Source organism: Xyrauchen texanus, chromosome 39, assembly GCF_025860055.1.
Source record: "Xyrauchen texanus isolate HMW12.3.18 chromosome 39, RBS_HiC_50CHRs, whole genome shotgun sequence".
In the NCBI taxonomy this organism is placed as follows: Eukaryota; Metazoa; Chordata; class Actinopteri; order Cypriniformes; family Catostomidae; genus Xyrauchen; species Xyrauchen texanus.
Window position 1 is genome coordinate 8,291,105 of NC_068314.1, and position 13,300 is coordinate 8,304,404.

The 13,300-nt window shown below is 36.2% G+C and overlaps 1 protein-coding gene across 2 annotated transcripts; it reads right to left on the bottom strand.

The window, feature by feature from the left end:
- Positions 1–5,193: 5,193 nt before the first annotated feature.
- LOC127632469 (caspase recruitment domain-containing protein 19-like) lies at positions 5,194–12,217 on the bottom strand. Of its 2 annotated transcripts, none has more exons than XM_052111051.1 (6): positions 12,179–12,217; positions 11,305–11,444; positions 7,740–7,836; positions 5,646–5,699; positions 5,472–5,537; positions 5,194–5,342 (listed from the first exon to the last, which is right to left on the bottom strand). In XM_052111051.1, exons 1-6 carry the CDS (start codon positions 12,183–12,185, stop codon positions 5,236–5,238), a joined length of 471 nt encoding a protein of 156 aa, XP_051967011.1. In that variant the 5' UTR covers positions 12,186–12,217; the 3' UTR covers positions 5,194–5,235. The 2 variants fall into 2 exon arrangements, with proteins under 2 accessions (XP_051967011.1, XP_051967010.1); XM_052111050.1 differs by having other exon boundaries at positions 7,740–7,896.
- Positions 12,218–13,300: the final 1,083 nt, after the last annotated feature.

Here is a 13,300-nt window from a genome sequence, read left to right on the forward strand (position 1 = left end):
AGGTATTCTTGTTCTAGATTCAAATGGACATTTACTATTTCAAATAATGACTTGTTGTCATGATGTTATTTTGTGTGCTCTAAATTCCATGCATTATATTTGTACAAACAGAACTTTTTTTTTAGCCCACAAAATGAGGCAACAGCAGCTAAAATAGGGTATTTGTGGGTTATAACTTCTGAAGAGTGCAAAAGTACTTTTTAAAAATATAATTATATCTAATATAATAAATGCACAATACCAATGCACCATGCAGGAGATCGTCATACTGCCTACCTGATAGACTGTATCTATAGAGAAATACTGAACAAACTGTTTTTTTTTTATATTGTATGTCATTTTTATGTAAAACTGTGTAATTATATACTGTTTGTGTTCATTTTAACTATCTGTTCACATAACCATCTGTTCACATAACTCTTTTGCACATAAATTGCACAACAAGCTTGTGTTTGGTGTTATTGTATGGTGTTAATAGTGAGAAGCCTTGCAGCATGAAATTAAGTAGTTAATGAAGAATTACATTTATTAGAAATGTTTGTTCAAATCTGTGAACGTGGTAGGTGGATGGTAATCAAGGCTGATTATTAATCTGCAGTTCTGCATATTCTTTCCTAATAGATTAGCGCTGTAATGGAAATGCTCTCACCCAAAATTCAGTACTTTTAAAACACATTTACAATAAACCTTGCTTCTCATATGAAACTCATCTTTTCTTAAAATCTTGTATTGTGCTTTCGCTCGAATTGATCATAAATTAATGTATGGAAGTTTCTTTTTAGGGCCCAAGAGGACCTATTGTTCTTCTAAGGATTATTATTATTTTTCAAGGTTTTCTGTACTTTTGGGGTACTTAACATGCATGAAAACTCTCGACATTTTGCACACACATCAGAGTCGTTGGCCATTAGGGATGGCGCTCTGTAGCACACCCATTTTCACTTACAGTCACCAAAATTGGTACATATATATTTCTCAGAAAGCCGAACCACTTTCATGCTGTCATTAGCTACACCCAACAGGAAGTCAGCCATTTCGGATTTTCTGAAAATCTCAGGCTCAGAGCTTTTAAATACTCCTGGGGGATTCATGTGACTGGCACCAAATTTGTGCAACATCATGCTAAGACATTTTAGATGCTAAATTGTGAACGGATTTCTGATATTTTGAACAGTGAAGCCATGACGAAGCAATACATTTATTGCAAAAATTGGAAAAAAGTGCCTTATATCTTCTGTGTGCATTGTGATTTTGATGAAAATTCAGGTGTATGTTTGGTAATGATGGCTGATCACATTGATGTGGCTATTATGGGTCACGGGCATAGCGCCACCAACTGGCAGCAGCAAGTATAGCACTTTTAACAGACTTTGAAATAGCACTCTTTGTTCACATGAATTGCTTCAAAATATTTTAGAATAATATCAAGGAATATTTGATATTTTCATTACTGTTGCTATGGCAACACATTAATTGTTATTATTCCTTTTTTCCTATATTGGGTTTTTGAGGCACTTGAATTATGCTTAAAAATTCATGACATTTTGTACAGACATCAAAGTGGTTGGCCATTAGGGCTGGGCAAATTTTTATTTATTAATTGTACTTTATTATTAAGTTTTTATTTACCAAAACAATCAGACCCAGATACACTATTAGAATTACCAAAGCATTCTTTTTCTTAAGCTAATCAAATATACTGAAGTTGGTGAGACCCTGCCAAAAAAAAAAAGTTGCTAATATAAAATCTAAATGTGTGACTGGGCCTCATTACAATATTTATTAGTCAGTTTGTGCTAAATATTTTCTAGATTCAGACATAACAAATTTGTGATTCTCAGACTCGACACAAGTCTTTCATACAATTCTACTGCTGAAACAAGGCAACAAAGTTACACATTCTGTTAGAAAATTAACAGACATGATAAATTATTAGTAGACAAATCAGTGCAAACATGCTGCTAGTATAAAAAGTAGACAAAGGTATAAACAATTTTCTTTTTAAAAGATATAACCAAGGTAACAAATACTCCTAGGTTTGGATTTACATATAGTCTTTAGTCCACATAAAATACTACCTATTTCATAAAATATTATCTATTTCTTATAGCAGTTTTGCAAGTACTAAATTGTGTAGTGACTTATAACCCTTGTCAGAATTTATTGTTAATATATGTAAATTTTATATACATGAGAAACAAATCAAACAGAATATGACTTAAACATTTATAAAGCAGCTCAGAAGTAAATCCTTGAGTGTTAAAATAACCAGTATCTTGCTTTTAAAACCCAAAGTTGTAAATCTAGGTCCCAACTCTTAGTACTGCAAATGTATGGTTATCATTTAAAATGCATGAATATAATGTTTCATTACAGATGTTTTAGAATATTGTAGTTGTTAAAACATTATATTGTAAGGTTAAATTAAAAGGAGCACTCATTTTTGTGTTTGTTGCGCTGACATCTAGTGGTGTTTATTTAGCAACACACAAGATCAAAAGTTCTGAAGCCATTGCAAAAATGGGCTTTTCTCAATCAGCCATGATTAATAAGGCAAGTCATATTTGGCTGGTCATATGGTCTCAACGTGGCACTGCTCATGAATGTGCGTCCAGCACCACATAGAATAAAGCAGCTTTTCTCTAAAACTGATATGACAACAGTTATTCATCTCAAACATAATTTAAAACATATTGTTCAAAAATCTAATTCAGTTGAAAAGCATTGAAAGCAAAATCACTGATGCACCTTTAAAAAAAGATGTGGAACATGCGATTCCAGATTTAAGGCCTTGGCAAACTCACAGCAAAGTTCCATTTCGCTCAGAGCCAAAAAGAAGTTCGAGCTGAGCAACGACATACTGTTTGCGAATGTTAGACACCCGCCACATCACTGTAGATGCACAAGACTCAATGTAAAAAAAATCAACTACAGTTGAAGTCAGAAGTTTACAAACACTTAGGTTGATGTCATTAAACCCAATTTGTAACCACTCAACAGATTTCATATTAGCAAACTATAGTTTTGGCAAGTCGTTTAATACATATACTTTGTGCATGACAGGAGTAAGTTATCCAATAATTATTTACAGACAGATTGTTTCACTTTTAATATACTATATCACAATTCCAGAGGTTCAGAAGTTTACATACACTAAGGTAACTGTGCCTTTAAGCAGCTTGGAAATTCCAGAAAATGATGTGAAAGCTTTAGACAAATAGCCAATTAGCTTCTCATAGGAGGTGTGCTAAATTGGAAGTGATCCTCTGGATGCATTTTAAGGCCTACCTTCTAATTCAGTGACTCTTTGCTTGACAGCATGGAAAAATCAAAAGAAATCAGCCAAGACATCAGAAAAATGTCCAAATGCCTGAAGGTACCACATTCATCTGTACAAACAATAGTAAGCAAGTATAAACACCATGGGATCACACAGCCATCATATAGCTCAGGAAGGAGCGCATTCTGTCTTCTAGAGATGAACATAGTTTGGTGCCAAAAGTGCAAATGAATCCCAGAACAACAACAACGGATCTTGTGAAGATGCTGGAGGACAGGTAGACAGTATCTATATCCACAGTAAAACAAGACCTATATTGACATAACCTGAAAGGTGTCTCAGCAAGGAAGAAGCCACTGCTCCAAAACAGTTTGCAAGTGCACATGGGGACAAAGATCTTACTTTTTGGAGAAATGTCCTCTGGTCTTATGAAAGAAAAATGGAACTGTTTGGCCATAATTACCATTGTTATGTTTGGAGGAAAAAGGGTGAGGCTTGCAAACCTAAGAACACCATCCCAACCTTGAGGCATAGGGGTGGTAGCATCATGTTGTGGGGATGCTTTGCTGCAGGAGGGACTGGCACACTTCACAAAATAGATGGCATCATAAGGAAGGAACATTATGTGGATATATTGAAGCAACATCTCAAGGCATCACCCAGGAAGTTAAAGCTTGGCTGCAAATCGGTCTTCCAAATGGACAATAACCCCAAGCATACCTCCAAAGTTGTGGCAAAATGGCTTAAGGACAACAAAGTCAAGGTATTGGAGTAGCCATCACAAAGCCCTGACCTTAATCCGATAGAAAATTTGTGGGCAGAACTGAAAAAGCATCTGTGAGCAAGGAGGCATACAAACCTGACCCAGTTACACCAGTTCTGTCTGGAGGAATGGGCCAAAATTCCAGCAACTTATTGTGAGAAACTTGTGGAAGGCTTAAAAAAAAAGTTAAACAATTTAAAGGCAATGCTACCAAATACTAACAAAATGTATGTAAACTTCTGACCCACTGGGAATGTGATGAAAGAAATAAAAGCTGAAAGAATTAATTCTCTGTACTATTATTATTATGACATTTCACATTCTTAAAATAAAGTAGTGATCCTAACTGACCTAAGACAGGGAATGTTTTCTACGATTAAATGCCAGGAATGGAAAATGGAATGAAAAACTGAGTTTAAATATATTTGGCTAAGGCGTTTATAAACTTCTGACTTCAACTGTAGGAGGGTCTATAATGCAAGCATAAAAAAAATTCTAATTTTTCAAACGACAGTACAGTGTGTCGATATCATAACATAGCAGTGTATGTGTTATCGAGAGAAAAATAAGTGTTTAGAAAGTCCTAATAAGCTTCTGACCTTATGATTTGTGTGAATGTGAATAAAACAGTTGTTGTAGCGCCTCTAGTGTTGAAGACATGTATAACGAGTTTGCAAAAATGGATTTTATCACGTTGAGACCAGGTTAGCCAACACACTATAATATGTGGTGCTAACCACATTTCAAAATTACAAGTTTGAAACGTTGCTTTACCCAGGGTTAAAAGTGGAGTTTAGAATGAAGATAACAAGCGCAGTGTGAAAAGCACCTACCGATGACATAGACCAGTGGCAGTAAAGTGCAGCCTGTACGAAGATTTCCAGAATGTTCGTGCTGGCGAGCTGATACAAACCACCAAAACAAACTAAAAAACTCTTGTTTTGGCCAGATTTTGTTCTAAATTACTTTATTCTTCGATTTTGTATGGCATATGCTGGGGCCTTTAGGCACTAAACCTTAAAAGTATTTCTTTGGAATCCTGACTCATGGCAAAAATTACTTTATACACACTCTATGTACATATTTATTTTTAAAATCCTGAGGTCAAATCATTTGTGGTAATTTTGTTGCAGATACTTTATCTGAAGTGCACTTAGTGTCAAAATTCTCAGAAAGGCACAAACAAATTCCATTATTTTCCATCTTCTGTGTACCAGATTAGAACCTCTCGCACCTTTCTACCAAGACCAAGCGCAGCCAGACCCAGAGCACTGCTTGAGCCTGACACCTCCCTGGACTCTGCAGTTAATAATCATACAAATAAAACATTATTTTAGTGTTTTCAGTCTGGGGTGAATTGAATTGAGTTGAATTGTTTATTGATGTTGGTATAAATATGTTTAAGATAGACAAAGTTTGTGTACTTACCACCATAGTAATACAGCAGAGCTACTCCTACTGCTACACTGAAACAACTGAGGAAGAATAAAGGACCTGTGCAATGATCAAACCAAACAAAAAAAACAATCAAACTTCACCTCTAGGATGGTAGGTGTAGGCGTGCATGCATTTATGTGGTGTCACAGAAAAAAGCTGACTTACTTCGGTTGTTCAGGACATATCTGTCTGTGGGCCTCGTGACTGGATCTCCAGACTCTACAAAGAGGATTAAAACTTGGTCGTCAAAAAAATTAATAAAATGTCTTCAAAGAGGTACAACCAAAGGGTTCCCACTCTTTTCAAGGCACAATTTTCCAGGAAATTTTATCTCCCCAACGGTTGTAATATATAAACGGAGCCAAAACATTAAGACCACCTGCCTAATATGCTGTTGGTCCTCTGCGAGCCCTGAAGGTGTCCTGTGGTATCTGGCTCCAAGACATTACCAGAAGATCCTTGTAACAGTCCTGCAAGTTGCGAGGTGGAGCTGCCATGGATTGGACTTGCTCAGTCGGATTGAGTTCTGGGGAATTTGGGGGCCGGGCAAAACCTTGAACTCGTCATCATGTTCCTAAAACCATTCCTGAACAAAGTGTACAGTGTGGCAGGAAGCATTATGCTGCTGAAAGAGACCACTGCCATCAGGGAATACAATTGAATTAAGGGGTGTACCTGGTCTGCAATGATGTTTAGGTAGATGGCATGCATCAAATTGATGTCCACATGAATGGCCGGACATTTGCTGGGTTTCCCAGCAGACCATTGCCCAGAACATCACACTCCCTGAACCAGCTTGTTGTCTACAGTGCATCCTGGTGCCATCACTTCCCCAGGTAAACGGGACTCACTGGACTCACTCACATTGCTCCAAGGTCCAGTTCAGACGCTCATGTGCCCATTGTAGGCACTTTCGACTGTTAACAGGGGTCATCATGGGCACTCTGACTGGTCTGCAGCCACGCAACCCCATACGCAGCAGGGTGTGATGCACTGGGTGTTGTGACACATTCCTCCCGTAACCATCATTAACATTTTCTGAGACTTGTGCCACAGTAAACCTTTTGTCGGTTTGGACCAGAGAGGATAGCCATCTCCTCTGTCGGTAGGTACTCACAACTGCTGACCGAGAGCACCCCACAAGCCAAGCCATTTCAGAGATGCTCTGACCCAGTCATCTAGCCATAACAATTTGGCCCTTGTCAAAGTCGCTCAGGTCGTTACTCCTGCCCATTTCTCCAATATTCAACACTTTGACAACGAGAACTGATTATTCACTTACCAATCTACACAGACCTTGACATGTGGCCTTGTTAGGAGATGATCAACATTATTCGCTTCACCTGTGAGTGGTCATAATTTTTTGGCTCATCAGTGCTGAACACGTTGCGGATCACATACAGGGGTCATGTAGAGTCCATTCCTTGGCGGGTCAGTGCTGTTTTGGTGGCACAAGAAGGACCAACAGCATATTAGGCAGGTGATCATAATGTTTTGGCTCTTCAGTGTATATTTATTCAATTAAATTCCAGCCATTTGCAGTTCAATACATCATACCAGGACATTTTTATTTGATTAATTATGCATTAAAACATTAATTCTTTCCCAAATTCTGCATAATTCTGTGTTTTATCGCTATTGCCATTTTTATGACTGGACTCAGCGATTTGGTCCGTTTTCCACATCACGGAAATCATAGGACCCTACATTTTGTAACTAAAGGTAGATCGATATATCGGTTTTACAAATTAATCGATGACAAAAGTTGCTTTTTGGAACTATCAGTTACCTTCACAAATCTATGCCGAAACATATATTTTTCAATTCTGCTACCATTAGAAAAATTGCGGCTTCTAGTGGCGAATCGATCACTAGTGGTAACCTCAGTATAAGCAGACCCATTCGCTGAATTTTTCAAAATGTATTCACATCCCAAGGCGTAATGGCCGCATCACCACACTACCGCCTATAGGTATTTGACACCTATCCTGAGTCGCTACAGTATCTTTGTATGTGTAACAAAAACATTGTAAGTGACAGTCAAACATTTTTGTTATAATAACAACATTTCCAGTACAAATAAATATTTTCCAGGACAATTAGGTATTTTCCTCATTTTCCATGTCTTTCCCATGACTGGAAAACTGCAATGCAAAATTCTAATTGAATATAAATAACCTAAAAAAAAATTCTGCTTATCAAAAGAAACGTTTGTGACTAGTTATGAGAGGAAAATTTAGGATTCTCCATTGAACCGACCTCTGTGTCGGAGGCGTGTGGGTAAACTGAAGTAAACCTCCTCCATGTGAAGATGCAGTGCACGGTAAAACTCCTGACATGCCTCCTCGCCTTTCTCCTGTAGATGAGACAGCAGCTCTGCCAGCCTGATACAGGTGGGAACATCCAAATCCCTGAACTAATTTATTGGGGAAATAATTTAAAAATCATCATATTGTGGCATTGTATTGATCATATTTAAAAAACACAAAACGCCATAAGTTAGATCCTTCAAAATGTTCACCAAAACCTAATTTCTATCTGATTTAATGTAGACTTTGTCCGTTCGAAATCAGTCTGGCCATTCTCTCATGACCTCTCTCATCAACAACTCTCTCATGCGTTTCCATCCGCAGAACTGCCGCTCACTGAATGTTTTTGAATTTGAGTAAATTCTAGAGACTTTTACGCTTGAAAATCCAAGGAGATCAGCAGTTACAGAAATACTCAAACCAGCACATCTGGCATCAACAATCATTCATGCGATTATCTAATCAGCTAATTATGTGGCAGCAGTATATGCATAAAATCATACATATACGGGTCAGCAGCTTCAGTTAACCCTCTGGGGTCTGAGGGTGTTTTTTGCCCTGGAGAAGTTTTGACATGCCTTGACATTTGTGCTTTTTTCAGTTGCTTAAAAACATATTAATGGCTTAAGTCTGATAACACTGTATTCATTACAAACTGGGCTACAATAATGTGAGCAACATGTGTGTACATGTTTGTATTTTTGAGAAAATAATGTTTATGCATGTTTTTTGAAAAAAAACAAACATTTTAAATTATTAAAATAAAGCCATATAACACATACTAAACATTTGTCCCCAAGCCTTTTAAGAAATTGTATCTTGTAGCCTAGAGTTTTTGCTACACAGTTATGTGAAAACCATCCTGATCACTCATTCATACAAAACAATACAGTAATTTAACTTTTGTAAGACAATTTTTGTGTTTGGATCATATGTGAGGAGGCGTGAACTATCATGAATATTGAATACCTGAGAAGACAAAAGACCCCTCCCCTGGGCCTATCAATGAGGAATGTGACAGAAAGAGAAGGAATGTGAGGAGACTTAATGATCAAAATCAAGTTTTAAATTAAAAGTAATCTGATTATACATTTTCTTTACATAAAGACTTTACTTAATTTTAGACCTACACTACCGTTTAAAAGTAGTCTCTTCTGCTCACCAAGACTGCATTTATTTGATCCAAAATACAGTAAAAAGAGTGATATTGTAAACAATATTCTATTTGAATATATTGTAAAATGCAATTTGTGATTTTCAGCATCATTTCTGCAGTCTTCAGTGTCAAATGATCCTTCAGATATCATTATAATATGCAGATTTTCTAATATTGGCATATTTAAAGTGCATTTTACTCACTTAACCTGAACACATATTTACAAGCACAAGCTTTGTTGATGATAGTGAGGCAGCATAAACACTAGTTAAAATATTATCTAAACATTCATATTATTTTCATATCATATTTATATCATACAGCATATAATTTAAATGTAACTAAAACTTGCTTATTAGGACCTATTTCAAATTTCAATACTCTGAATCCTGGCTGGCAAGTCTGGAAACAGTCCCACTAGTAAAATATGTACATGTTTACATAAAATAGCATGTCAACTAATGAAAATTAAATGGCTTACTCGTCCGAAATTGCATCCTCGACTGGATCAAGTCTCTCTTCAAAATACAAATGTTCATCGGAGTCCCGCTCTACTTCGGAGGAAAATGTTAACTCTCTTCGTCACTATCCAGGAGCTTTCTCACTTGTGTATCGTGCTGTCTTTTAAAGGTGCAGATAAGTGAAAGAACTATATGTTTTCACGACACAGTCAGGGGTGTTTAATATTTGATTTGATCGTCTCAGCACATTAGTCTATGAATGGAGCGCTCTGCTGGTGGGTGTGATCACATTAGAGATAATTAGCTGAGCTAGGAGAAACTGTAAATTGCTTTGTTTCATACAGATAACATTGCAGGAGAATATTTGTTTTAAATTGTAATTGTTTTATTTAAAAGTAGACCTTTCAAGCTTTCCTTAGACATATGTTTCATGTTTGTGTGGTAAGTATTTGCGGAGTTTCAGTTCATTTTTGTGACGTGTTTCAGAAATATGCTCACTAACACAGAGACTCTACGGAAAGCTCGCCATTTTTATTTTCTTTATTTTACAAAAGCACAAGGTTTTGTTGTTACTGTGAGTGTACACAAATAAAAGTAGACCCTTTATAGTCACTAATGATCTCATACACTTATCTGTATGCCTCAAAATGACGGAGAATTTTATGTTGTGTCCGCTGTAATGACGAAATAAATCCAGCAGGATGCGTCGGCACGTCCGTCGACCTCCGAGGGTTAATGTTCACATCAACCATCAGAATGGGGAAAAAATGTGATTTCGTGATTTGGAGCGTGGCATGATTGTTGGTGCCAGATGGGCTGGTTTCAGTATTTCTGTAACTGCTGATATTCTGTAATTTTCACACACAACAGTCTCTAGAATTTACTCCAAATGGTGAAAAAAACAAAAAACAACCTGTGAGCAGCAGCTATGTGGACAGAAATTCCTTGTTGATGAGAGAGTTCAATGGAGAATGGCCAGATTGGTTCGAACTGACAAAGTCTACAGTAACTCAGATAACCGCTCTGTAAAATTGTGGTTGGTGCTAAGGGGACCTACACAATATTAGGCATGTGGTTTTAATGTTGTGGCTGATCGGTGTAGTGTGGGTTATTTGCCAAAAATGTGTCAATTTTTTTAGAAAAAACCCCAAATAAAAAAAGTCTCTAATTATTCATAAATAATATTATTTATGTTTATAATCTTATGATGAAAAAAGCTTTTTTTGTCCTAAATTTGCAAGCATGCAATTCTGGTTCTGTTCTCTCTGCAAAAAAGTATTTTTCTCTGGAAAAATCATTTTAAATCCTTCAATATCACCGTCCTTGGCCTCGGAGTAGACAAGAAACTCAATCTAGATGTCATTAGAAAGCCGAGATCCTCCCGAAACATTTTATCATCAATAGTCAATCAAATCTTTCTGATGATTTGTGTAGCACGCTTTTCCTGCTTGGTTGCATAGATTGTTCTGATAATATAAGATATACCACTGGATTATTCACACAAGCAAGTAAAAACTAGCTCATTTAGTATAAAACTGCCTAAAGTAAGAGCAGATATAGAGCCAGTAGCTATTTGGGGCAAACAGCAGCAGTGATCGGTGCATAAGTGACGGTTGTATTTGCCGTCTTCAAGAAATTATATTTCAGTTTGTAATTATTTTGAAAATCTCATCTAAAATAAAATTACAGTATATTACTGGTAAATATGATTCCCATGGCACATTTTAAAATGTATTTTAAAGGGGTGATTATATTTGAAAGTAAAAATCACACATGAGCTAAAACTATCATGTTTCAGAATAGTTGAATAGGTTAAGAATCCACACAGCTGTGCAAGTGTACAGCACTTGCACAGAAAAGGATAGTGACAGTTGATCTGTCTGAATCTGACCTATTACCTTGGTGGCCTCCTTGTCAGTCAGGACCTGTGGGTAGATCCTGTTGAGCTGCAGAATGAGTTTATCCACCAGCTCTGTGTCCAGACGCAGGTCCGATTTCAAGAACCGGCTGTCTCTCCGCAGATGTTCATGGAAGCTTTCTGTAATTTACAGAATTAAGCCATTTAATGATTTTTTATAATTCATTGTGTATGTAATACTGGCAATATAGCATGTTTTGGGATTTTAGAAGATAAAGTAACCCATTTCCCTAATATTTTGAGAATGTACTTCATGAATGCATTGCGCATATCGGCCAGAATGTGGGGCCACCTGGAAATGGATATTCAAGACTGTCAAATGTTCTGTGAGGTAACAATAAGGGTTATTCTTCTCCATTGTGGGCCTTAAGGCGCTTTTTGTGTTCTTAAATAACCTTTAAATTGCTATAAAGCTTCTAAAATACACGGTATTAGACACAATAATAGAGCGAAAGTATTGGCGTAACAAAACTAGTGGAAGCTATTTATGCCACGTGAGCAATTTGTAGGCTATATGGATCCTGTGTAGAGCAAATTTCATAAAGTGCATATCATAAAATTGAAAGCTCTTACCTCCCGTATGAATATTGTTTCACAAGCGCAACAAGTAGGCTATGAAATTGAGCTTGCTGTTTAGCTACCTTGAGGTGTTTACGGTACATGCTATGAGAATGAGTTCATAAAATACATCTAGCCAAATACATTTTAGTGTAGCTCTTGGATCTAGGTTTTTGAGTATTAATGTCAGTGACATAGCACAATTGCTTAGTCTCTGTATATCATCGCTAGAAAACACTAGTTATTAGTTAATAATTATACCAAAACTGCAGTTAATAAATTAAAGTTTGACTGACCTCCCATTCTGAAGTCCACTCTGCTGTCTTTTGTTTGGAAACGCCCATAACATTGTTTATGGAGGGGATGAGACAATGCTGTGAATTACCGGAAATTCCGTGTTTTTTCTTTATTGCAGAATTTACAAACAAACATGGCAACATATAATCCACAACTTCAGTATAAGGATATATTGAAAACATTCAGAGGAAACATCTCTTAATAACGTGAATAAAAAATTTATTTAAAAAAATGAAATAAATAAATAACCCAGTGATAAGGCATTGTCGTACCAGGGGAGAATTCAGTCTAAGTTCAGTTATTTTCTATAGTCAGGAAGTGTTTTAGGATGTCATACAATTTTTGTTCATTTGGACCTTTTAGAATATTTTGAGATTTCAAATTTTAAAATTTAAATTCATTTAAAAAAATAACACAATTGGGGATTCATTTATAGCTCTACACTTGTGGATAAAAATATTATGCACAGAATTGTATTACAACAGAGTTTATTGTCTTTGCTTTGCAATATCAAACCAAATGGTATGTCATCTCTGGAGATAGAAGCCGGGAATGAAGAGATCTTTTGCTGTATCCAATTATGTATGTCACACCAAAATATATGTACCAGGTTGCATGAGAAAAAAAACATGGTCCGTAGTTTCATCATAATTTTCACAAAATGTGCATGCATTATCATCAATACCAAAGCGAAGTCTAAGTAATTCTTTAGAGGGGTAAATGTTGTTCATAACTTTGAAATGTGTTTCTTTCATTTTGGGGGGTATATGAAGTGTTAAATTAATTGTTCTTAGTTTAGTTATTGAATTTGTATCAAATTTATGCAGGATGCTATTTTTGTTGGGCTTTTCGGGGTAAAGGCTTTCAGTGAAACAACTTATAATAAAATTATTATTGAACTTTTTATCCCAAATTAAAAATCCCTTGAATTGATAGTGGAGCCAGTTGTGGCTGTATAATTTGGTGTTAATATATTTCTTATTAGAAAAACACATTCTTGGGGAAGTGCTTTATGTAATTTAGTGAAGTCTGATTGTGAGGGTTTGAAATTATTTTTAATGCAAAATTGTTCATAGTTTAAGTAAGTTATGGACCATATATTTCTCCCAAACCAATCTTCA

What these genes read in the sequence shown, in the direction of transcription:
- LOC127632469 (XM_052111050.1), bottom strand. An exon ending in CACACGCCTCCGACACAGAG is followed by an intron (nt 5,700 to 7,739) that starts GTCGGTTCAATG and finishes TCCTCTTTGTAG; the next exon opens with AGTCTGGAGATCCAGTCACG. An exon ending in ATATGTCCTGAACAACCGAA is followed by an intron (nt 5,538 to 5,645) that starts GTAAGTCAGCTT and finishes ATCATTGCACAG; the next exon opens with GTCCTTTATTCTTCCTCAGT.